Source organism: Neolamprologus multifasciatus, chromosome 22 (assembly GCF_963576455.1).
Source record: "Neolamprologus multifasciatus chromosome 22, fNeoMul1.2, whole genome shotgun sequence".
In the NCBI taxonomy this organism is placed as follows: Eukaryota; Metazoa; Chordata; class Actinopteri; order Cichliformes; family Cichlidae; genus Neolamprologus; species Neolamprologus multifasciatus.
Genome location: NC_140459.1, coordinates 1,040,702 through 1,064,014, shown reverse-complemented (window position 1 = coordinate 1,064,014; position 23,313 = coordinate 1,040,702). Strand labels below are relative to the sequence as shown.

At 43.3% G+C, this 23,313-nt stretch overlaps 1 protein-coding gene across 1 annotated transcript; it reads left to right on the top strand.

Annotated features, from left to right (window-relative positions):
• The first annotated feature begins 5,782 nt into the window (after positions 1 to 5,782).
• Positions 5,783 to 22,801, top strand: LOC146492494 (basement membrane-specific heparan sulfate proteoglycan core protein-like). Its single transcript, XM_085149368.1, has 11 exons — positions 5,783 to 11,263; positions 11,878 to 12,193; positions 14,030 to 14,039; positions 16,620 to 16,797; positions 17,006 to 17,284; positions 18,790 to 19,038; positions 19,631 to 19,690; positions 19,869 to 19,973; positions 21,500 to 21,565; positions 22,017 to 22,085; positions 22,184 to 22,801. The coding sequence occupies exons 1-11, from the start codon at positions 11,191 to 11,193 to the stop codon at positions 22,255 to 22,257; spliced, it is 1,479 nt and encodes a 492-aa protein (XP_085005494.1). The 5' UTR covers positions 5,783 to 11,190; the 3' UTR covers positions 22,258 to 22,801.
• The last annotated feature ends 512 nt before the right edge of the window (positions 22,802 to 23,313 follow it).

The following is a 23,313-nucleotide window of genomic DNA, read 5'->3' as shown; positions in this document are numbered from 1 at the left end:
GAGAAAATCAGACCATGTCATAACTGCTTTAAGTCACACAGAATAGATATCAGAGCCTTAAACAGGCTGACTTCTGCTAAATGGGTCAAACTGGGCAGAAAGTATACAAACACATAACATCCTTATAGAATATGATGTAACACTATAGATCAGCTTACCTCAGAATATATAAAGCATATAAACAATTACAGCAATATGATGCAACAAACACAGCAGCTACTAATCCAAAATACTCAAAGCTTCATAGAACTGAAACAAACATTTATTTTAGCTCCATTCAGCTGCTGATACATACTTTAGGTTTCTGAACATTAAACTTGTTGCTGCCTTTCATAGTGTGTAACTTGAAGGCCCTGAGTACTTTCTCCCACACTGAAAACACTGGATGATAACATTATTTGAACATTACCTAATAAGACTGATTCAGGACAGACAGTTAGTTATGTTAAACTTTCCTAGCAGTCCTTCACAAACAGGGAACAGTCTGTCTATTCTCTCCATCTGTCAGCTGCTGCTGGCTCTTCCTCCTCCTCTTCCTCACGCACTGCTGAGTTTGTCCTGGTGGATCATCAGGGGTGCAAAGCCTCACAGATGATGTGCAGCAGTGGGTCCCTCAGTCTGTCTTCACTCTGGACACTTGCAGTCGTCACACATGGAAATCAAATGTGTGATAAGCTGCAGGATTCAAACACAAGTGTAACTTATAAATACATGTTCATACTTTTATTCCACAATCAGAGAGAAAGAAACAGAGAGAGAGTGCAGGACAGACAGGTGACAGTCTCAGGTGTATACACTGCTACAAAACAGCACAAAAGAAGGAGGACTGTGTTATTACGAAACGAGAAGAGTTCCCAGATGGTACAGTGGACACATGTGTGACTGCTGTGATTAAAGCATCTTTCTTTCAGCTTAACGAGTGAACCGTCAGCTCGTTCAAACACATGTTAAAGTCTGTTTGGCTCGACACCACCGAACAGAGGCAGCAATATAACCAGTGTTGGGTAAGTTACTTTAAATTAGTAACTTAGTTACATTACTAGTTACTTCTATCAAAAGTAACTCAGTTACTTCAAGTTACTCGTTACTTTCAGAGTAACTAGTTACTAGGGAAAGTAACTTTGGTTTTACTCAGAATTCTCTTGTTAATGTGTTGCTTCCGTAACTGGATACCCAGCAAGATTGCCAGTCTTCTAGCTTGCTTACTTGCCACAAGTGCACTGTGCCACCTACCAATAGAAAGGAAAAAATAATGTGCACATTTCCACGAGAGAAATCCCACGCCTGATTCTATCCTAGCCTGCTTTTTACATCCAACACAAAAACTGCAGTCGTGGTGCTTTCGATTGTACTCAGAACTCGGAAATTCTGCCTTCTGAATAGGAAGATGTAGGCAACACCAGACTGCAGATGAGCTGCATACAGGGCTGGACTGGGACAAAAAATCGTCCCGGGCATTTTGACTAGAGACCGGCCCACCATTATAGGAAAAATCATAAAGCCTTTGAATGAAAATAAACACTGTTGTGACAGTGATGTATTGTTCTGATGGTATATATGCATCAATCTATCAATCGTTTGTTGTAAGACTCAGATAATTATTTTTTTAAAAGTGAGACATTTTAAATGAGAATAAGAAAGTATTTCCTTGTGCCCCCCTTTCCCTTTTAATGCCCTACATGGAACCCTGGCAACACCTTGCTAGACCCGCCCCTGCACAGTTACCAGCTGTCATCTCCTGGTTTCATCTTCATGTTTCCCTCTCACCACATTTTCAAACCGATATCATGACCAGCAGGTTTACAGCTGTGGCTCCAGCAAACATCAGCTGATACTTAATTAATATTAAATAAATTCTAACAACAGCTGATCAAGCTTAAAAGTGCTGCTGTTGTTTACCGCGACATCCACTGGTTTCCTCTTTTTGGCGCAAAGTGGGCGATAAACGAACAAGAGAGAAAAGCCGATCAGCTGATCATTGATCAGTTTCATGATTGAAGTAGAAACAGGAGAGGGAGGGTGAGAGGATGAGAGAAGAAGAGGCAGCTGTGCAGCGTAAACACAGAATAACTCCAGCTTTGTGTCTTTTTCATTGTAGCTGAAGTACAGGACAAACTGTGTTCCTTTTCAGCTCAATATGAAACGCGTAATATCTTCTCTGAATACGAGACGATTCCGTTTTTTACGGGACAGTTGGCAACTCTAATAATTAACCTTATGAACAAAATAAAGTTCAACATCAGTAACATAGCACCCACCCAGCTGTATAGAAACTCCGTCATGCTAGCTAGCACGCAGTACGAAAAAGTCAGCATAACGAAAATAAACTCCACCTAAACCTGGTTCATATCTGACCCAGATGGACTGCAGGTTATAACTTCTTACCTGAAGTTCAGTTCACCTGACACTCTCGGACCAGCGGCCGCTTCGGGTCTCTCCTCTTGCCTCCCTTTTCCTTCATCCACCTGCTGCCTCCACCACTTGCTAATGTTACTGAATCTGTGGAAGCTCTGCGATAGCCACCACACGAAGTAACGAATAACGAGCCTATCTAAATCCCAGTAACGAGTAACGCATTCCTGGTTTTGGCATAATAACTAGTTACCGTGCTCGTTACTACAATAATAACGTAGTTACTGTAACGCGTTACTTAATAACGCGTTAGTCCCAACACTGAATATAACATAGCTAACATTAACAGTGCAGTGAATCCTGCTTGTGCCGTTATATTCAGGACTGCAAACCGAGCAGCATCACTGACTTTCAGCTTGTTGTGTTTGTGGATATATGACTGACTTTAATTATCCATAAAATCATCACATTCTCTGTAAGATTAAAGTCAACTATCTAACGGCGTATATTTTGAAGTAAAGGCTTTAAAACCAAGTTAGTACAAACATCGCTAATGTCACATAACTTTCCCGACATGTGGCCAACAGTAATGTTTTAATGTTCTTCATTATAAAAACATTTGCGCATAAATAAGTGACATAATATTCAGTACTTACTTCTGAAAGTTTACTCTTCAGCGGCTCCGCTTCCGCCGTTTTTTTCGGCAAAATTATCCACACCACAGCCGCGCTATGAAATCTGGGATATGTTGGGCCATGAAGGCTACACCGACCCATCCTTAAAGTTCGGGGAAATTAAGGACGCATTTGAGGGCCGCATTTCGAGCAGCCTTTGAATTGGGACAGCCTTCGTCGTGTTGCTGTGACGTAATCGGCCTTAAAATACGGCCTTTAAGGCTGCAGACCCCAAATCCGGTCATTGGTACTCCCTGGCTTGTGTAGTTACTAGGTAACAAAAGCTCAACACTGCCCCTAGCGTCCTGGAGCACTTCCGTTGTGTTTTGGAATTTGCATGTGCTTTGGGGTTTGCAAGTGTCTTGGAGTTTGCAAGCGTTTTGGAGTTTGCAAGCGTCTTGGAGTTTGCAAGCGTTTTGGAGTTTGCAAGCGTCTTGGAGTTTGCAAGCGTCTTGGAGTTTGCAAGCGTTTTGGAGTTTGCAAGCGTTTTGGAGTTTGCAAGCGTCTTGGAGTTTGCAAGCGTTTTGGAGTTTGCAAGCGTTTTGGAGTTTGCAAGCGTCTTGGAGTTTGCAAGCGTCTTGGAGTTTGCAAGCGTTTTGGAGTTTGCAAGCGTCTTGGAGTTTGCAAGCGTTTTGGAGTTTGCAAGCGTCTTGGAGTTTGCAAGCGTCTTGGAGTTTGCAAGCGTTTTGGAGTTTGCAAGCGTTTTGGAGTTTGCAAGCGTTTTGGACTTTGCAAGTGTTTTGGAATTTGCAAGTGTTTCGGAGTTTGTACTGCTTTGTCTCTAGGGGCCACCGTAGGATATAATGTAATATAATGCACAGTAATTTGGGAGATACAAAATTATTTAGACCGTGTGTGTGTGTGTGTGTGTGTGTGTGTGTGTGTGTGTGTGAGCCAATAGGCTGTACCACATCCCTTTGTAACACCATTTTGTTTCCATTGCACAGGACAGTGAAGCAACCCTGTCAGATGTCTGTGGTTTGGAGGAAGTCCCTGTAAGTGCATAATTTGGCCTGAATTTGTATCTACTTGTGTACTTCTATGTGTTTCTGACTGCAGTATGATTTGCAGGCAAAGAGGCCGGTAGAGAGGCCTGATACAGAGGTGGGCAGTCTTGTAATTAATTTTACTTCCTATATGACATGTATTGACCGTTAAATGTTGTCTCTACAATTGAAACAGGGTGACATTCGTTTGCTCTATAAGAGAAGTCTCCAGCAAAAAATGGAGTATACTGAGCTAAAGAAAGAAAAGCTTCTAGGTGAAATCGAACTTCAAGCTCTAATGAGGCAAAAAGTTCAACTAGAAATCGAGTTGCTTCAAAAGGAACTTCAGAGTAAGTAAAAATACACTTTCATACAGAGCACTATTGATGACCTTGCATGATACAGTATATATGATTTTTTTTTTCCTGGCTTTTTTTTGATGAGACAGAAAAAGATGCTCAAATAAATTTCAATGAAAAATATGTTTTGTCATGTTTTTAATATTCGAAATTGTGTTGCACAATTCTGTCCCGTGCAGCTCTGCCATTAGGTTGGTCCAAGTGCACTGGCTGGAGGTCATCATCAGGCTGCACCTCCACCACAGGAGTCCTCTCCTTTCTGATGGTGGCAATGTTGTGCAGTACGGCACATGCAACAATAATGTCACATGCCTTGTCAGGTGCAACCCTCAGACTTTTCAGACACTGAAATCTTCCCTTTATTTGCCCAAAGGTCATTTCAATGTGTGCCCTTGTCCTGGCTAGAGCTGCATTGTAGCAGGTTGGGGTCAGGGAACGGTGTCATGAAGTACTGCCTGCATGCAAAACCCCCGTCTCCAAGGAGAATCCCATCGTAGGCCCCTGTGTAATGGAGAAATGCTGTTATGTTAGGCCCAAAATGAGTATGAAATATCAAAATAAGTCTCTGTGGTGGGGCGTGGTCTGCGGTGGCGTGCAGGGAGGGCGGACGCACCTGCACGGCATCCGCAATCACGCCCGCCAGGTTGAAACACGGGGACTCAGGTGTGTGTGGTGATGTGGTGTCAAGTCAAGTCAAGTCAAGTTTATTTATAAAGCACATTTAAAAACAACCAAGGCTGACCAAAGTGCTGTACAATAAAATACAAATATAAAATACAATAAAACACAAGTACATAAAACACCTCACTGATAAAAACAATAAGTTAAAACAGTAAGTTAAACCTTGCTAAAAGCCAATGAGAAGAGGTGAGTTTTAAGAGCAGTTTTAAAAGTTCCTAGGCTTGTGGAGAATCTGATGTGAGGAGGTAAACTGTTCCACAGTCTGGGTGCAGCCACAGCAAAAGCCCTCTCTCCCTTTTTTCCTCTTTTCTTTAATCTGTACCTGGGAACATCTAAAAGCATCAGCCCGCCAGCGCTCCCGCCAGCGCTCCCGCCAGCGGTGGACGAGCCGCTCCCGCCAGCGCTCCAGCCGGAAGAGGTGGAGAAACGACCCGAGGTCGAGGATCGAGCGGCCCCGGAGCGTCAGATGCGCCCGGCAGTGAGCCCCTCCCGGGGCCGGCGGGGTCGTGCCGGCTTGCTAGGTAGCCGGCCTCCGGACCAGTTTCGCCGCTGCTGCTGGAGGTGTGGCCGACCCCCGGACAAGCCTCGCCGCCATTTGAGGTGTGAGCAGCCTCCGCGAGGGACTTTGCTCTGTTCCCAGGTTGGGAACCGGTGGGGTGGGGGAGTAGGTTCGGCCGGATGACTCTCAATCGGGCGATGGGGGTGTGCGGTGGGGCGTGGTCTGCGGTGGCGTGCAGGGAGGGCGGACGCACCTGCACGGCATCCGCAATCTTTCCTTTCTAAGCTTTTACTGAGTTCAGTCAATAATGTTTTTTATCTTATCTTTTGTTTTAATGTTGTCATTGAAACAATGTAACTTTTTATCCATATAATGTGTCAGTTTAACTTTGGTTACATACTGCCCCCCCCCCCCCCCCCCCCCCCATTACTGAGGTCACACATGAGATAACAGGAAAGCAACTTTGAGCCAAACTGAAACTGTCGACGTATTTAACACATATCTCACTGTCTCCCAGAATACACCACTGCCAAAAGTCTTCACTCGTCTGCCTTCACACGCATACGAACCTGAGTAAATCCTCAGGGTTGAGTATGATGTCGGCCCTTTGCCGCTATAACAGCTTCAAGTCTTCTGGGAAGGTTTTCCACATGATTTGGAAGTGTTCATTGGAATTTCTCATCGTTCTTCCAGAAGCATCTGTGAGGTCAGATGTCAGAAGAGAAGGCTCCACTCTAATTTATCCGAAAGGTTCAGAACTCTGTGCAGACCAGTCAAGTCACCTAAATGATGACGAAACGTTTCTGCAGACGTTACATCCAGATGAACAGTGCTGACTTTGTGGGATCTCCTTACCTGACTGAGCCACAGGACCCGAACTGAATTCATTCTTTTAATTCCATTTGAGTTCAGTTTTACTGACACAATGCCAAATCACACCAGCAGATGCCTCAAAGTTTGAGAGAACAGCAATGATACAGAGAAAACCACAACACATACTGAGTGAAAAAGGTGACAGAAGAAGAAACAAAGTCCCCAGCAGCATAGAAATATTGCAGCATTACATTTTGGAGTTTTTAGGACTTCCTGATAATAATGAATTACAGTCGTCCAGCCTGGAAGTAATAAATACATGAACTAGTTTTTCAGCGTCACTCTGAGACAGGATTGTTGGATTGTCATTTATGCTACAAATAAACGTGGCATCTGGCGACAAACAACTGTGCGTGTGTGAAGTGCATTTCACACACTTCCTCCTGAGATCAGTCCGGTCTACACGTTTCCTGTTTTGGACACTAATTCACCATTTTAAATTTTCTGAGTCACACTGACTCGGTGTTCATAACCACAGCTGTCTTTCACACACATGTGTGTATTTCTGAAATATGTGTTGCATCAACCATGTAATGTTGGACAATAAGTCCTTTATTTGCCATCAAATGATAAATGATGAAGACAACAGGAACCATCGGCCTTCATTAACCACAAAGTGTGAAAACATATATGGATGAGGTCGCTGTGTGGAGGAGGATCAGCCCCACATGTGTGAGCAGCTCAGATACAAGCTGCAGTTTGTCTGTTCACAGATGTGTGAGTCCGGATCAGGATCAGGTGAATATTAGTGGCTCTAAGTTGTTAGGCTAGCTGCTCTGCAGTGGGAAATATACCTGTTAGCCCCTCCTCCTTAGGAGTGTTTATCCAGACTCTCCAGTTGCTGGCCCTCTGTTCCATCCATCCATCTTCATCCGCTTTATCCGGGGCCGGGTCGCGGGGGCAGCAGCCTAAGCAAAGAGGCCCAGACCTCCCTCTCCCCAGCCACCTCCTCCAGCTTATCCGGGGGAACACCAAGGCGTTCCCACGCCAGCCGAGAGATATAATCTCTCCAGCGTGTCCTGGGTCTGCCCCGGGGCCTCTTCCCGGTGGGACATGCCTGGAACACCTCACCCAGGAGGCATCCTTGTCAGATGCCCAAACCACCTCAGCTGGCTCCTTTCGATGTGGAGCAGCAGCGGCTCTACTCTGAGCCCCTCCCGGATGGCCGAACTTCTCACCCTATCTCTAAGGGAGAGGCCAGCCACCCTTCGGAGGAAGCTCATTTCCGCCGCTTGTATCCGTGATCTCGTTCTTTCGGTCACTACCCACAGCTCGTGGCCATAGGTGAGGGTAGGGACGTAGATCGACCGGTAAATTGAGAGCTTCGCTTTTACACTCAGCTCTCTCTTCACCACGACGGCCCTCTGTCCCTGTGGGGTGGAATTTATAATCGTGAGGGATCGAACCCGTATTTTTTACGTCCCTTAAATCGGGTCAGTTCTGCAAGTGACATGACTTCTACCTCATTGAGCATGGCGCTTCTCAACGCCCGCTCAACAACCAATAAAACGTTCTTGTTAAACGATTTTATTCTTTCCAAAAAATTGGATTTTTTATTTTTAACTGAAACTTGGCAGCGCGATGGTGACTTTTCATCCCTCATCGAACTTTGCCCGGGCGGATACTCCTTCACTAGCTTCTTTTAATGCTTCAATTTGAAATGCAAGGGCTGCCTGTTTCTCTGACCTAGTCTCCAAAAGGAGAGGTAACCCCAAGGTCCTTTTTGGTACCATTAGTGATATTGTTGCTCCACCTGCTGTCCCAATTTCATCGAATGATGACTGTGAAAATGTTCTTTCTTTCTTTGTTGGAAAAGTTAGCAAGGTGAGGAAAAGCATCTCTCCTTCTGTTTACCTCTTGTCTGCTCCAAATTCCAAGTTTTTACCAGTGTCCCTAATGATCTGGTCAAATTAGTTGACTCGACAAAATCGTCCTCCTGCCCTCTTCATGTTTTATCTGGACCTTTGTTTAAAAAGGTCTTTCAGTCCATTCGTCCGGCCCTGCTTACAATTATCAATGCCTCTCTGCTTTCTGTTGCTGTCATTCACCCACTGTTAAAAACCCCAAACTTGATGCTTCTCTCCTTATCAACTATAGATTTTAGAGAAGGTTGGTCAAGCAACTCACAGCGGTTCTTGATGAACATAACGTTCTGGATCATTTCCAATCTGGTTTTCGTGGAGCTCATTCCAACGAAACTGCACTTCTTAGAGTGTCCAGTGATATATTGATGACTTATGATGCTGGAGAGTGCGCTGCTTTACTGTTGTTGGACCTGACCTCTGCCTTCGATACTGTCGGCCATCATCTTCTGTTAGATAGACTGAAACACTGGGTGGGTATATCGGGAACTGTGGTTTAAATCCTTCTCTGTGGCTTCCTCCAAGCTCAGTTCCTCTCTCGCTTCTCTTGGTGTGCCACAGGTTCTGTCCTGGGACCTGTACTGTTTTTGTTATGTTTACTCCCTCATCAGGAACTTCTCAGCACTTTTAAGGACATTTCCTATCACTGCTATGCAGATGATTTTCAGCTGGATATCTCCTTTAAGCCACATGATGTTTCTAAACTTCTCATCTTTGGATGGCTGATGATTATCTTCAACCTAATGCTGAGAAAACTGAACTCCTTATAGTAGTAGTAGTAAAGAATCTAGGCCCCCTCGCTTCTTTTGTTAGATCTTCTATTAGAGGTCTTGGTGTTGCGTTTGACTCAGCTCTGTCCTTGGATATTCATGTTAAATCTCTGGTCCACTCTTGTTTCTACCACTTAAGAAATATTGCTAAGCTGAGTCCTATTGCGTCACGTTCCGAACTTGAAATGATTAAACATGCTTTTGTTTCATCTCATTTAGACTGTTGTAACTCGTTGTTGACCGGTCTAAGTAATGCCTCCTTGGAACGTCTGCAGGGTGTTCAAAAAGCTGCTGCAAGGCTTCTAACGAAGGCTTCTGGGTTCTCCCAGGTCACTCCCCTGCTGATCCAGCTGCACCGGCTCCCCATTAAATTCAGGATTTTAATATTGTAATTCTGACCTTCAGGGCTCTGCACGGTCTGGCTCCAATATACATCAGGGACCTTCTTCAGCCTTATATTCCCAGCAGGTCCCTGAGGTCTTGTGACCAGGGCTTGCTGGTTGTCCAGCACACTAGATTAAAAACAAAAGGTGACAGAGGTCGTGTCCAAATTCATGGGCTGCATCCTCCTGAGGACCCGGCCTTCGCGGTCTACGTGGGCCGGGTCCTCAGAAGGTCGGGTAGGCCGGAAGTAAACGGCTGGGGAATGTGACGGTCTAGCCTTCAGATTAGAGTCACCGCTGTCTCGGTGGAGTTTAATAAACTCGCCGTCTGCTCCTTGCTATCTAAAATATAACAGGACACTGGCGTAAACTCTCGACCGTCTCACACTTCTGTTTAATCAGTTTTCTGTTTGACGTTTATTCAGCTGTGTGAAAACCACCCGATGGATTAATAAAGTTTTATTTTATATAATCTAATAACTTTAATCTCAGCCAAACTGATTTACTCACGAACAAACAAAACACTGAAAAAAGCCCAACAATAACATTTTAGGTTGTCTAAGTGACTTATATATTACGTTTAACCTGAGCAGCGAAAGTCCACGGTGATCTGAAAATGATGTGCCGGGAGTTGTGCCGTTCTTCAGTGACCCTTGACCTCCCGGCTTGCTATCAAGCTGGTGGGTAGCAGACGTCTCCCAAAACGTCGAAGCACTTTTGCAAATATGCGATATCTTGATAAACTGAGCAGATATTTGATGTTTACACAGCTACTTTCTCGCCTGAAAATATGTTAAATGTTTATTTTGTGACCCAGAAAGAATAGTAAGAGTAATTTTAAAACTTAGTAGCGGCCGCCATTGTTGGAAACTGGAGTTTGGCTGGGCCGCGCTATGAATTCTGGGATATGGTGGGCCACGAAGGACACACCCGACCCATCCTTTAAATTCGGGGAAAAGGAGGACGCATTTGTCGGCTGCATTCGGAGGAGTCTACGAATTTGAACAGCGTTCATTGCGCCGCTGTGACGTAATCGGTCTACAAATGCGGCCTCAGGAGGAAGCAGCCCATGAATTTGGACACGACAAGAGTTTTTGTGGCTCCCAGACTCTGGAACTCTCTTCCACTGAATTTGAGATCTGTAGACTCTGCCAGTTCTGTTAAAAACTGTTAAAAAACATCTTTTTAAACTTGCCTTTGGTTGTTTTATGTTCTAGCTTCTGTGAAGCACTTTGTGATTTTATCTTGAAAGGTGTATATAAATAAAATGTTACTTTATTTCACTTTGCTCCTCCCCTCACCCCAACCAGTCTCAGCAGATGGCCCCGCCCCTCCCTGTGCTTGGTTCTGACGGAGGGTTCTTCCTGTTCAATGGGAGTTTTTCCTTCCCACTTTTCTTCCTTTCAGCGTAGATCATCTGTGTCACTGACTGTTTGGAAGATTTCAACCACAAACATTCTGAGAAGTAAAATTTCAAAATAAATGCATAGTGGAAAATATAAGCACATTATGAACTGTCATATTGTACGTTTGACCACACTGACTCTAAACTATTAACAGCTGATCTAATGTTGGAAAGCACCTTCCACCTTCCAGCTTAACCTACAGAGTTTACCGGCAGTGACGTAGTGTTCACACAGTGAAAGTAGAGGAGCTGTCATGACCATAAAAAGACATTTAGACTTTGTGGCTTCTTGTGTGAGGACACAGCAGAGTATTTAAAGCTCAGTGATGCAGCGAGCAGTCGTTTCATGTGCTTCTGTGTCAGGATGAGGGTGAAAATCTTCAGCTGCCTGTTCTTCTTCGTTCTGGGCTGCAGTGCAGGTAAGGAGCTGTTCATACTTTTACAAGCGACACACACACACACACAGGTAAACGTTGGCAGTTGTCATATAACTTCATTCATAAAGGCTCACCATTTCTCTGACACCTGTATGGTGTAAATTATAATTAAATATTTGAATTTTGGTCCCATGGAGCTTCACAAACGTCCCCGTGGATGAAGCCTGAAAGCGTATCTATCCTTTGTGATGATTATAAATTGGAAAACACAGAATATAGACCGAGGATTTCTGACAGCGCACTAGTGTTTAATGTTGTTCTGTGGTTTCTGCATATTGTCCATCATGTTGTAGATATTGAATGATATGTTGGATTGGTGGGCAAGCTAAAGCAGGTGGCTGGGGAGAGGGAGGCCTGGGCTTCTCTGCTTGGCCCCCCGCGACCCGGCCCCGGATAAGCAGAAAAAACGGACGATCACTGTTAAGTCCATTCATAATCAGGTTGTTTCATAATTTAAGATTTTAAAAAATTCAGTTTTGAGAGCAAAATGAATGCTGTCTTTGCTTAAACATCACCAGGTAAACAGGGCTCTCCTGTTGAATTATTGCTACAAATTCCATCTTTAACAATTCACTTCCATGCTGTGTGTCTTACAGGAATAATCCAGAGAGTGATCAAACAGAAGGAGTCCATCGCTCTGCCCTGTCCTGGCTCCGTGGAGGGGAAAGTGACGTGGAGCAGAGAGCGTGAAGGACGCAAAGTTGACCTGCTTGTAGTTGATGGTGACAGAGACATCAAACTCGTTCCTGACCCACACAAACGCTTCAGCACATTGGCAGATAAATCGCTGTACGTTTTCAAGGCCACTCGCTCAGAGACTGGAAAGTACTACTGTAACAATGAGCTGGCTGCAGAGCTGACGGTGACACCATCAGGTGACCAAGTGAGAGGAAGAGCAACGAGTGGACAGAAGTGAAGGAAACTGTCTCCGTCTGTCAGACGTTCAGTCAAATATAACTTCAAGCCTCATATCCATATAAGACATTTATGAATGTATATTTGAAAGTATCCTGTTTCTTTTCCTTTAATATTTTATGTGTTGCTGCAGCAAAAACAATATTTAACATTCCCTCTGAGACTGTAAGCAATAGGAACGCTCTGATGGGAACGTTGCTTCACTTTTGTTGGATTTTTGTTCAAAACTGAACAAAACATTTGTTTTTATAGATTTTGAGGATCAGATAAATCGTTTTATTAAACAATAATGTCAGTCTGTAAAATAATGTTTCATGTAGCGCTGTGTAGCTCTCACTCTGAGAGTCCGATGCTCAGATAAAGTGAGCTGTATTTGTTTCTTTAGCTTCTTTATGCAGAGATGATAAATGTTTTCAGCTCAGAGTTTGTCTGGAGCTACGAAGCAACAGCAGGTAGAAAACCACCATATATATACTTTGAGCATCACACAGGCCTCCCTATTGGATAATTCCATCCTGCAGTAACCAATCAGCTGCACAACAACGTTTTAATGCCACATGACCGCCAGAGGGCGCCAGAGGGCAACCATCCTATGGTTAATGTGTCAACACTGTGTCGTCGGTGTGACTCAGCAGTAATTTCCCTCAAAATAACAACAAATGCAGTTTGAATAATTTTATATTTTAACCCTTGTGTGGTGTTCGTATTTTTGTTACTCAGCCAGTGTTCACGGGTCTGTTTGACCTGCCAGAGTTTTGGCTTTCCAAATTAACACTATCAAACAATTTTATGTTAAATTACTCAACAGATGTTTACTTCATCACAATTACAAGACATATGAACAGCAAACATGGTTAGTTTTTCCCTTTGCCTTTGTTAGATCACATTTATGAATTAATGTGCTTCTCTTTTTTTTAAATATATATATATAAAATGTTATAAAAAAATAAAATCAGTTATAATCAAGTGGAGTGAGTGGAAAGACACAACACATTTACACATGAATATGTTTCACAACTAAATGACATCAGCTGCTCATCAATGGTGACATTAGGCCCGGGGTTGTAAAACAGGGGGAGGCGGGGCACCGATGAGCCCACACTGTCCTGATGGCAGCTAGCTTGTCTCTGTGCAGTCGAGCTGGTCTGTCGTCTCGGTTAAAAACAGATAATCCTGGAAATTTTGTGGAAGTTTTCCAGAGACATTGATGCATCCCACAGGGATTCTGTGGATTCCCCTTTGGACCTGAAAATTCCAGCAAGGATAAGAACCCCAAAGTAGGCCTGTAGATCAGTGTGGTCCATCTGCTTCCACCTCTCTCCACAAACACACCTTCCTTCTAAATTACTGCCATCCAGATTCCTTTTCTGGGTGGAAAAGCTCAAATGAAAACTTGATGTCCTGCACATGACCGTGTTGGCCCTGGTTGCATCCTTACCACGTTTGCAGCTCTGCACGGTGGTTCATTTCTTGGCCAAGGAGACCGTTCAATTTCAGCAGTTATTGTCTTCCATATTTCTTCACTTGCTGTCTGGTGGGCTTGTTCTGGTCCTGGAGCTGGCTGCTGATGGGGTACTCGTCTTTGTTTTGTTGCTAAATGGCGCTCAGCCTCATCCTCTTCTTCAAAGTCACTGTCAGACTGAATTTTCAGAAATGTGATCCTCATATTCTGAAACTTCTTCTTCTACAACTTCATCAGAAGCTCCTCTCTCTTCCAAAATCAATTGCAAGGCCCTCGCAGAAGATAATCTTTTGGCCATCTTGATCAGTTGTGATAAAGAACTGAGCACACTGGCAAAGTCTTATTTATATTATTATGCCCCTAATCTGCAGGTGGGACAGGGTACGAGAAAATAAGATTTGGATCCTCAAAGAAAGAGGGTGAAATGTGCAGGAATGTAAGAGCAGACGTGTTGATAGTTGAATTTTCAATAATGTTGCAACTTTGTGCAGGAGGGGAAGAAAACACTATCAGCAGCACCAGAGAGGAGGAAGACAGCGAGCGGGAACACAGGACACTTTTATTAGACCTGGTCCAGTGGACCCGAACAGCTTCTATGTATGTGTAAATGCGTGGGGGGAGGTACAGTATGAGGTCACTGAAAATGTTTATGTCCCTCACAGAAAATAAGCCAAAGCCGATGAATTTCAGGTTGAAACAATAATAAATTGTAGAAGTTTTCTCCCTACAGGGACAAAAGGCTGCACAGCTGTTGTCACACACTAACTGTTACAGTCGCTGAAGAGACAAAAGACTCTTCCCCCACTCTGAGTCTTTTGTGTGTGAATGCTTCCCTCCAACTGACCCTAACCCTTGTGGCACCAAAGCATCATACAGTAAGATAATGTGAATAATACATAAATAGAAGAAATTCTTCTACACGTGAAACACTAATTCACTCTCTTCTTCTAAGAATGTGTCAAACTTTCCTTTCTGGTTGAGCTTGTAGTTGAGGCTGTGATCATGTGACCCTGAACATCATTTAGCCATGCTGCTGTCGGCTCAGGCTGCTGGCTGATACAACTTTCTGTTTTTCTTTGCATCTAAAAAAACAACTGAAAGCATCATAGGCCTTTGTGCCACATGCAAACAATGCTGCTGCAGCAGAATGGCCGTGTTTAAGTGAAGCTATAAGAATTCATGCTTTCTGTGGTTCTGGTGGCAAAATGTTTGTGTTTCACGCTGCAGGCGTTCTCCTAATACACACTGACCTTTAACCAGTGCAAACAAGTATCAGTGTCAGAGGGAATAACACAAAACACACACAAAGCAAAAAGCACAAACTAGCTCGTTCTTTTTATAGTTCACACATCAGAGAGAAAGACGTTTGTGTGTGAAGTGTAGGTGTGAAACACCATCGTGCACAGACGTCAGGAAACTGTTTCAAGTTTCAACTTGATTGTCAATGACAGAAAACAGTGTAGCAACACGTACCTGTAGTCAGTGATGGGAAGGTTAAAATGTATCCCACTACAGATTACAGATTACAGATTACATGCCCCAAAATATATTCTGTAACATATTCTGTTACATTACTCAATGAGAGTAACTATTCTGAATACTTTGGATTACTTAATATATTATCATGCTGTTTACAATTACATGAATGTGATTTATTACTATTACTGAAGGTTACTCTCCACACCAACACCAGCTAGATGTTTAAATCTTAATATAAATGAGTAACAGGTTAAACGGTAACTGTAACAGAATACACTTACTCATATTTGGTATTTTAAATACGTAACGCAGGTACATGTACTCTGTTACTCCCCAACACTGTCATGGTCCAGTGATTTTGGGTTTGGTGTATTATTATTATTATTATTATTGTTGTTGTTGTTTTTGTTGTTGTTTGTGGACTCATGTTCTAGTTTTGGGATTTTCTGGTTCTGGGATTCTGGGCTGGTGCTCCCTCTGTTGGTCACTGGTGTTAGTGTTCCTCTGTCTCGTCAGGTTAATCAGGTCCAGCTGTGGCTGTGTCCCAATTCAGAGTCTGCACGCGACGACGGCTGTCCCAATTCGAAGTGTACTTCAAATGCATACTCCAAATGCGCCGTCGATTTCCCCAAATATCAAGCGTGGTCCGGTGCACGCTTCGTGGTCCCATATATCCCACAATTCATAGCGCGGCAGTGGGTGTGGATAATTTTGCTGCAAAATACGGCAGAAGGGAGCGGCCAAGAGTGAACTGTCAAAAGTAAGTACTGAATATGACGTCACTTATTTATTTAATAACGAAGAACATTAAAACATTGCTGTTGGCCACATGTCGGCAAAGTTATGTGACATTAGTGATGTTTGTACTTTCAGCATTAACTTGGTCTCTCTCTCTCTCTCTCTCTCTCTATATATATATATATATATATATATATATAGAGAGAGAGAGAGAGATATTAGATATATATATCTCTATCACTTGGATAAGATCGGTGCTCCCTCATGTTCCTGAGGTGTTTCTTCATCACTTCTGCTTTCCCACACTGTCACACTCTGACATCATCACTCTGACCAAGTCTCTGCTGGTCATCCTCTGACCGTCTTTCACCCCACACTTCACTCTCTTTCTCCTTTAAGACAACTCTCTTCTTATTGGCTCACAGACAGTCATTCAGTGCATGGGCGGGTCATATTATTAAGTATGTAAACGCAGCTTAGACACACTGCTGACCTTTGTCTGTACACACAGCCCTGCCTCACTGACTACATGATTTAAAACAATCCAAAGTTGTTATTTGATTATTCGCTGCGTGGTGAAAACTCACTGATGTAACTGATCTGGTTTCTACAGTAAGACAGGAGATCAGACGCCCCCCCACCCTGGAACCTTCTAGCTCCGCCTACAACTACATCATCTTATATCTGCATCAGTCAATAACACAAAACCGTCAGCGTGTAAATTACATCACATTCCTGTAAAAGGAGCATTCATATCTGTATTCATCAACCACAAGGAGCGAGCAGCAGGAAGAAGAGCAGGCGTGTTCACAGTTCCTGTTCCTGATCACACAGGAACTGTTCAGACACTTCAGCTGTGTGAGGATGAAGGTGAACATCTGCTGCCTGTTAGCCTGCACTCTGGCCTCTAATGTCCCTGCAGGTGAGACTCTTTGAGCTTCTTCTGAGATGATTTCGAGCGTTTTATTCTTCCTGATTTCTATCAAAGTTTAATTTTATGAAACTTGATTTAAAAAATCAAAACATTGATAAAGTCTCCAGTTATTTACAGGAGGATAAACATGTGATGTTACCGTGTGTCCACAGCATCTGAAGGTTTATGTGATTCTGAAAACTGTTTGTTTTTGCAGGTTTGACCCGTGAAGGAGTTGAGGAGGGGACGCAGCTCACTCTGCGCTGTCCTCACTCTGTGGAGGGTGGAGTGAGGTGGAGCAGAGAGAGTGGAGGAAGCAGAGCTGACATACTTACAGCTAATGGAGACAAAACTATAAAACACATCAATGATCCACAGAAACAATACAATTCACAGGCTGACGGGTCTCTGATCATCCTCAGAGCTGCTCCCTCAGACTCTGGCAGATACTTCTGTAACGACGAGGCAGCTGTGGAGCTGACAGTGATCCCATCAGGTAACATCAAACATTTTAACAGTTGACCTGTTTAAAAATCATGTGTCTTCCATAAAAAATAATAACTGACTCAAACAAATTCAGTGATAATGAAAAGCTGCATTTCAGACGTGTTTTTAACTGTAGCTGCAGCTTTGTTTTGCTTCCTGTTACTGTCGATGAGTTTCTATATAAAGTAATAACTGTAATGTGTAAACCTCACATACTGCAGTAACCAGTGAGCAGCTGCATAATAATAAAAGTCTTATCTCGGCTCTCTGTAAACTCCAACCACAGATCTGAACTTCAGCTGATCACACTGAAGCATTTTTGGGTTTTTGTGCAGTGACTTTATGTTGATGTTGTCATTCTGTCTTTGCTTTGACATCAAAAACCTAAAACGCCAGCAGAGATAACCGGTATCATCACCGAGTTATCGAGTCAGAGCGCAGACTTCCTGTTTCAAGTGGCGGCTCGGGCCAGCTTCACACAGCCTGTAGTAGCTGTGTGCTGCCACCAGGGGCAGTGCACAGATATACTGTGTGGATACTCAGTGGCGGTCCTAGCCTGTTTGGCGCCCTGGGCGAACACTCCCTCTGGCTCCCTAGGGATTAATAAAGTATTCTGATTCTGATTGGTTCAGGATGACCTGCCATTATCCAATCACACATCTGCTTACCAGCATCTGTAGATCGTTTCTCCTCCTCTTCTTTTCTCTTTTTTTTAAACTGAGCACCTGATGGCTTTGAACTTTTCTTGTCCATCTTCCATTGGTTTTAATGTTGCACTCCAGTATGACCACAAATCCCCCAACCCGAGGATCACCACAACATGATCTAACACACCTACACCTTAGTTCACAGATTCACTTTGTCTAAGGTGCATTTCTGGGATTTCACACAACCCAGGATTCAAATCATGAATCCATAATGAGCTTGGATTTACATCATTATAAATAAAATGTGCTCTATTTGGAAGCAGCAGGCCCCTCCCCTTTCGACGGCTTGTGTGTGAGACTTTAAATCATCAAATGTTAAATTGTTATTGATCCTTTACCCCGAGTCCTAAAGTGTATATTTATTTTCTTACTCTTCTTATATTTATTGTTTGTTTACTTGCACTGCTGTAACTGGAGCCTCGTCGTCTCGTCTCTATAAACTGGACTGTCTGTAGCGGAGATGACAATAAAGTTTACTTTGACTTCAGCAGCGAGCAGGTGCACCGAGGGCTCGCGCTCACTTTTCGTGTACAGAATTTCTGCAAATGATAAGTCTGTATCATGATGTCTGATGTTTTCGTGTTTGTTTTGTTTTTATTTTGTTTTATTTTGCGAGTTGGTTATTAGACGCTGCTCCAGCCGGTCAGTGAAGCCCCCGCCGCCCCGCCCTCTCCTCTCTGCGCCGCAAGCAGCAGGCGCACCTCGCAAACGGAGGCGCCCTTACTCCCAGCAAATGGGCGATAGAAAACCGTTGGAAAGCACGTTGGAAAGAATCACTTTAATGATAAATGTCATTAATTCTTCACAGGAACAACAATAGTGAGTGTTGCAGAGAGGAGCAGCATCACTCTGAACTGCTCTCATGATGTTGGAGGATCAGCTGTTCCCACGTGGAGACGCGACTCTGGAGAAATGAAGGAAGGAAGGATTTCTGTTTCCACGGAGGACACAACATTAAGTATAAGAGAAGCTGAGCCTGCTGACTCTGGACTGTACTACTGTGACGGAAAACCAGCTGTTTATCTGACTGTGACCGAAGGACAGAGACCTGACAGAGGTGAGACACATGAACCCAAAATAACAGAAATGTTTTTGTAGAGTTTCCTGTTTTCTGCCGCTCTCCACAACAGTCGCCGACCACCGGCTGTCCCGCTGCTGCAGTCTCTCATGCTCTACCTCTGGACCCTTCATCTCTTATTGACCTACGGTGGCCAAGGGCGAACCCTGATTGGTCACAGTCTTAACCGGCATGCCTGGAAGTCTTCCGGGAACACGTCAACAATACAATAAAAGCATGCAATGAAACTGTACAAATAAATACAAATAAAACACTGGACATTATTAATGATTAAAAATGATAAAACACAGCAGCTCATGCACAAATGCTTAAAAACACAACGTTAAAACATGTCAACTTGACCCTGTGACATCAGCATCAGCCAGACAGCATCCAGTCATTGTTTACAAATCACAAAATACTATCTGAAATTCTTCAGTTCAGTTTTTTACTTTTAGTTTTAGATTTTGTGTTTTTGTTTATGTGGAGTTTGTCAGTTTGTTTTTAACCAATTTGTATATTTAAAGTTCAATTGTTGATTTTTAAGCTGTTATTTTTTATGTATCTATATTTTCTTTTTTCTGTACTCAAGATAATAACACAACACCACCAACTACTGCTACCACCCAACTACCCCTCGATGCTCCATCAGGTATGATTGCATCAAAGAATCTAACGAGTGCAGTTTAACAGATTTAAATGTGAACATGTTCATCTCTTCTGGCCTGTAGTATAAATGACATTTAGAGTGAGGTCTGATGTGTTTATATATTAAATATTGTCCATGTATGTGAGGCATGATCCATGTTCATCACTCTGACCTTGTCCAGCTTTTCCAGTGCAGAGTCTCCTGATAGGAACTGGTCTTCTTCTTCTCTCCATCCTCATCCTCATCACTGCCTACTTCATGTGGAGATGCAGGTCCAGCAGACGAGGTGAGTAAAGTGAAACATGACCAGAATCTGTGGTTTACATGATTTATTCATTGGTTTAGACATGTTAGTCGCATCATTCTCACCTATCTGCTGTGGTCCAGTTTAGCTTCCTTCACTCGGTTCTTTTGAAACATCTGTTAGCACGATGGTGGCTGTGAGCTGCTGTCTGTCAGCTCAAATGTCATGCTAACACATCATGCCAACACATCATGCTAACACATCATGCCAACACATCATGCTAACACATCATGCTAACACATCATGCTAACACATCATGCTAACACATCATGCTAACACATCATGCCAACACATCATGCCAACACATCATGCCGACACATCATGCTGACACATCATGCCAACACATCATACTAACACATCATGCTAACACATCATGCCAACACATCATGCTAACACATCATACTAACACATCATGCTAACACATCATGCCAACACATCATACTAACACATCATGCTGACACATCATGCTAACACATCATGCCAACACATCATACTAACACATCATGCTAACACATCATGCCAACACATCATGCTAACACATCATACTAACACATCATGCTAACACATCATGCCAACACATCATACTAACACATCATGCTGACACATCATGCTGACACATCATGCCAACACATCATACTAACACATCATGCTAACACATCATGCCAACACATCATGCCAACACATCATGCTAACACATCATGCTAACACATCATGCCGACACATCATGCCGACACATCATGCCGACACATCATGCCGACACATCATGCCAACACATCATACCAACACATCATGCTAACACATCATGCCAACACATCATGCTAACACATCATGCTAACACATCATGCTAACACATCATGCCAACACATCATACTAACACATCATGCTGACACATCATGCCAACACATCATGCCAACACATCATGCCAACACACCATGCCAACACACCATGCTAACACATCATGCTAACACATTAGCCACCTGAGCTAATGCATTTCAGTTAGCTGTGTTTTACTACTGCGTGTTCACCTCTGTGCACAGATTCCATTCGGTGAGTGAAGATGTGAATAAAGTAATAAAATAAAATAAATTAGCGTCTGCTGTTAGCAGCTTAGCTAACAATAAAGCTAACACAAGTTCAAAGGTTAGTTTCTTTTCTACAAATGAATCTTTAATCTTTAATTTTAAATGAGTATACAGCACTTATATAATATTACTGTTAACTCCAAACCTAAAATGATTTATTCTGCCTCACTGTTGATTTTACATCCTGTCGACTTCATTCTGGTGCAAACAGACCAGCCTGTGTTCTGACACCTTCGAGGTGAGAGCAGGTTGGTCACTGTAAGCATGTGAGGTGAAAGGTCAGCGGTCAGTATTTCCTAAACTCAGTTTAACAGTAAAAGCTTCCTAAGCAGCCACAGTCCAGTTTAGCTTCACTTTCATTTTCACAGCTTCACAGGCAGCGTGTTTTAAACTTTAAAGGAGGAGCTGACTCTGCTCTGTCTGCAGGGACTGACAAAGAGCTGCACGTCTATGATGAGATACCAGCTGGAGCAGAACTTCATCTGATAAACGGTGAGAGTGAAGCAGCTGTGACTGAGGCTCATCATGTAGTTTAATCGTTTGAATGAATCCAGTGTTTGTTCTCAGGAGCTCGACTACGACCTGCACACTGCCTGATGGAGCAGCCACTCAAATCATTTATTTTTTAGATGTTATATAGATAATATTTTAAACTGAAAACTGCACTGAAATCTTGTAAAGCTGATCGTAGCTGTTTGTTATATTATTATTTTTACTCCATCGTCGTCTTTTAGTTCATTCTGTAATTAAGCTGATTGAAGTTGGAAAGTTTGGGTTGGCTGTAGCTCAGCAGGCGGAGCAGGTCCTCTGCTGATTGGGAGGTCGGTGGTCCGATCCCCAAAGTGCTGCATAAGAATCCGTCCATATGGATAACTTTCTGAACCTCATCAACAGTGAAACAGGAGAGTGACGTCAAACTCTTACTGAGACTTTTTGTTGACAGGAGGATCAAACCACAGCGATCCCACATACGACACCATCGCTGAGCTGCCACAGACTGGAAACACGACCGGTAACACCTGAGCTGATACTAAGTTTAATGATCAGCACCTGCACAGGTGTGTTTGTTACACACAACCCACTCAGACTGATGGTTTTTATGATCCACAGGTTCTTCACAGCTCGTCAACAACACGTACGTCTTACTGGAGAAGCCCAAAGCATCAAGAAGCAGACCGGCGTAGTTTCACCTGAAGGTTCTGCTGTCAGGAGCAACCTGACTCAGATGTTTATGGGAACAACATGTATATGTTTGATTATTCTGTATTATTGTGAAACTGTAGCTGATGAAATCGACCCAGGAGGCGTTTGTTAGTGTGTCTGTCTTTAAACACTGACGCTAAAAAGCTTAAATAAATTCTGACCAATCTGTGCTGAGGTGCAGAGCTCGTGGTCACATCCACCCACTCATCCAGCTCAGGGTGGCTGCGGTGGGGGGTGGAGCCTGAAATCTGTCCTCCGTCCATCGACGTGTTCGAGGTTCATGATTCATCGGTGGAAAATTGACAAAAAGCTAAAAACTTTGATTCTTACAGTGTGCTGTAGTGTGTTTGACCTCTGACCTTTCCTCCAAAGTCAGTAGATTGATCTGAAGGTGAAAGTGATAAAAATCCTTTTAGACATAATTATAAAGACAAAAGCTTGTAAGATAACAAATGTTGGCCTGAGAAAGTTTCTGAGTGCAGTTGATTCATTTCATGAACACATGAATAAAAGCTTTGATTTAAAGCGTTTCACGTTTATTCTTTAATATCAGGCTCATCAGTAACAAGCTTCACGAGTGGCTGAGGAGAGCTGCTGGTTCTGTGGTGCTTTCAGGTGCGTCACGTTGATCTGAGCTGCGTTACTGTGTCTTCTTCCAGCTGGTTCTGGGTGCTGTCGTCCCCCTCGTCTTCATCACGCTCACCCTCCTCTTCATCACGTGGAGATGTAGAAATAAAAGAAATGAATGAAGGAGATGAATTAGAAAACAGTTGAGTTTGTCACAGAAAGTCTGACCCTGCTGATCCTGTTGTTTCACAGAACGATGTTTGTGCTGAGACACTGAAGACTGAAGCTTCACGTCTCTGTGCGATGAGACACTTTAAACTTGTGCTAACTTTAAACTGGAAACCTCAGGAAACCAGTTTAAGATGCTGGGAGCTTTGAGGCAGGTGTCCTCACAGGGACAAGTGACGTCAGTGTCATTACGTTAAAGGAAGGAAATGACCCAGAAAACGTTACAGTGTGAACCTCTGTGA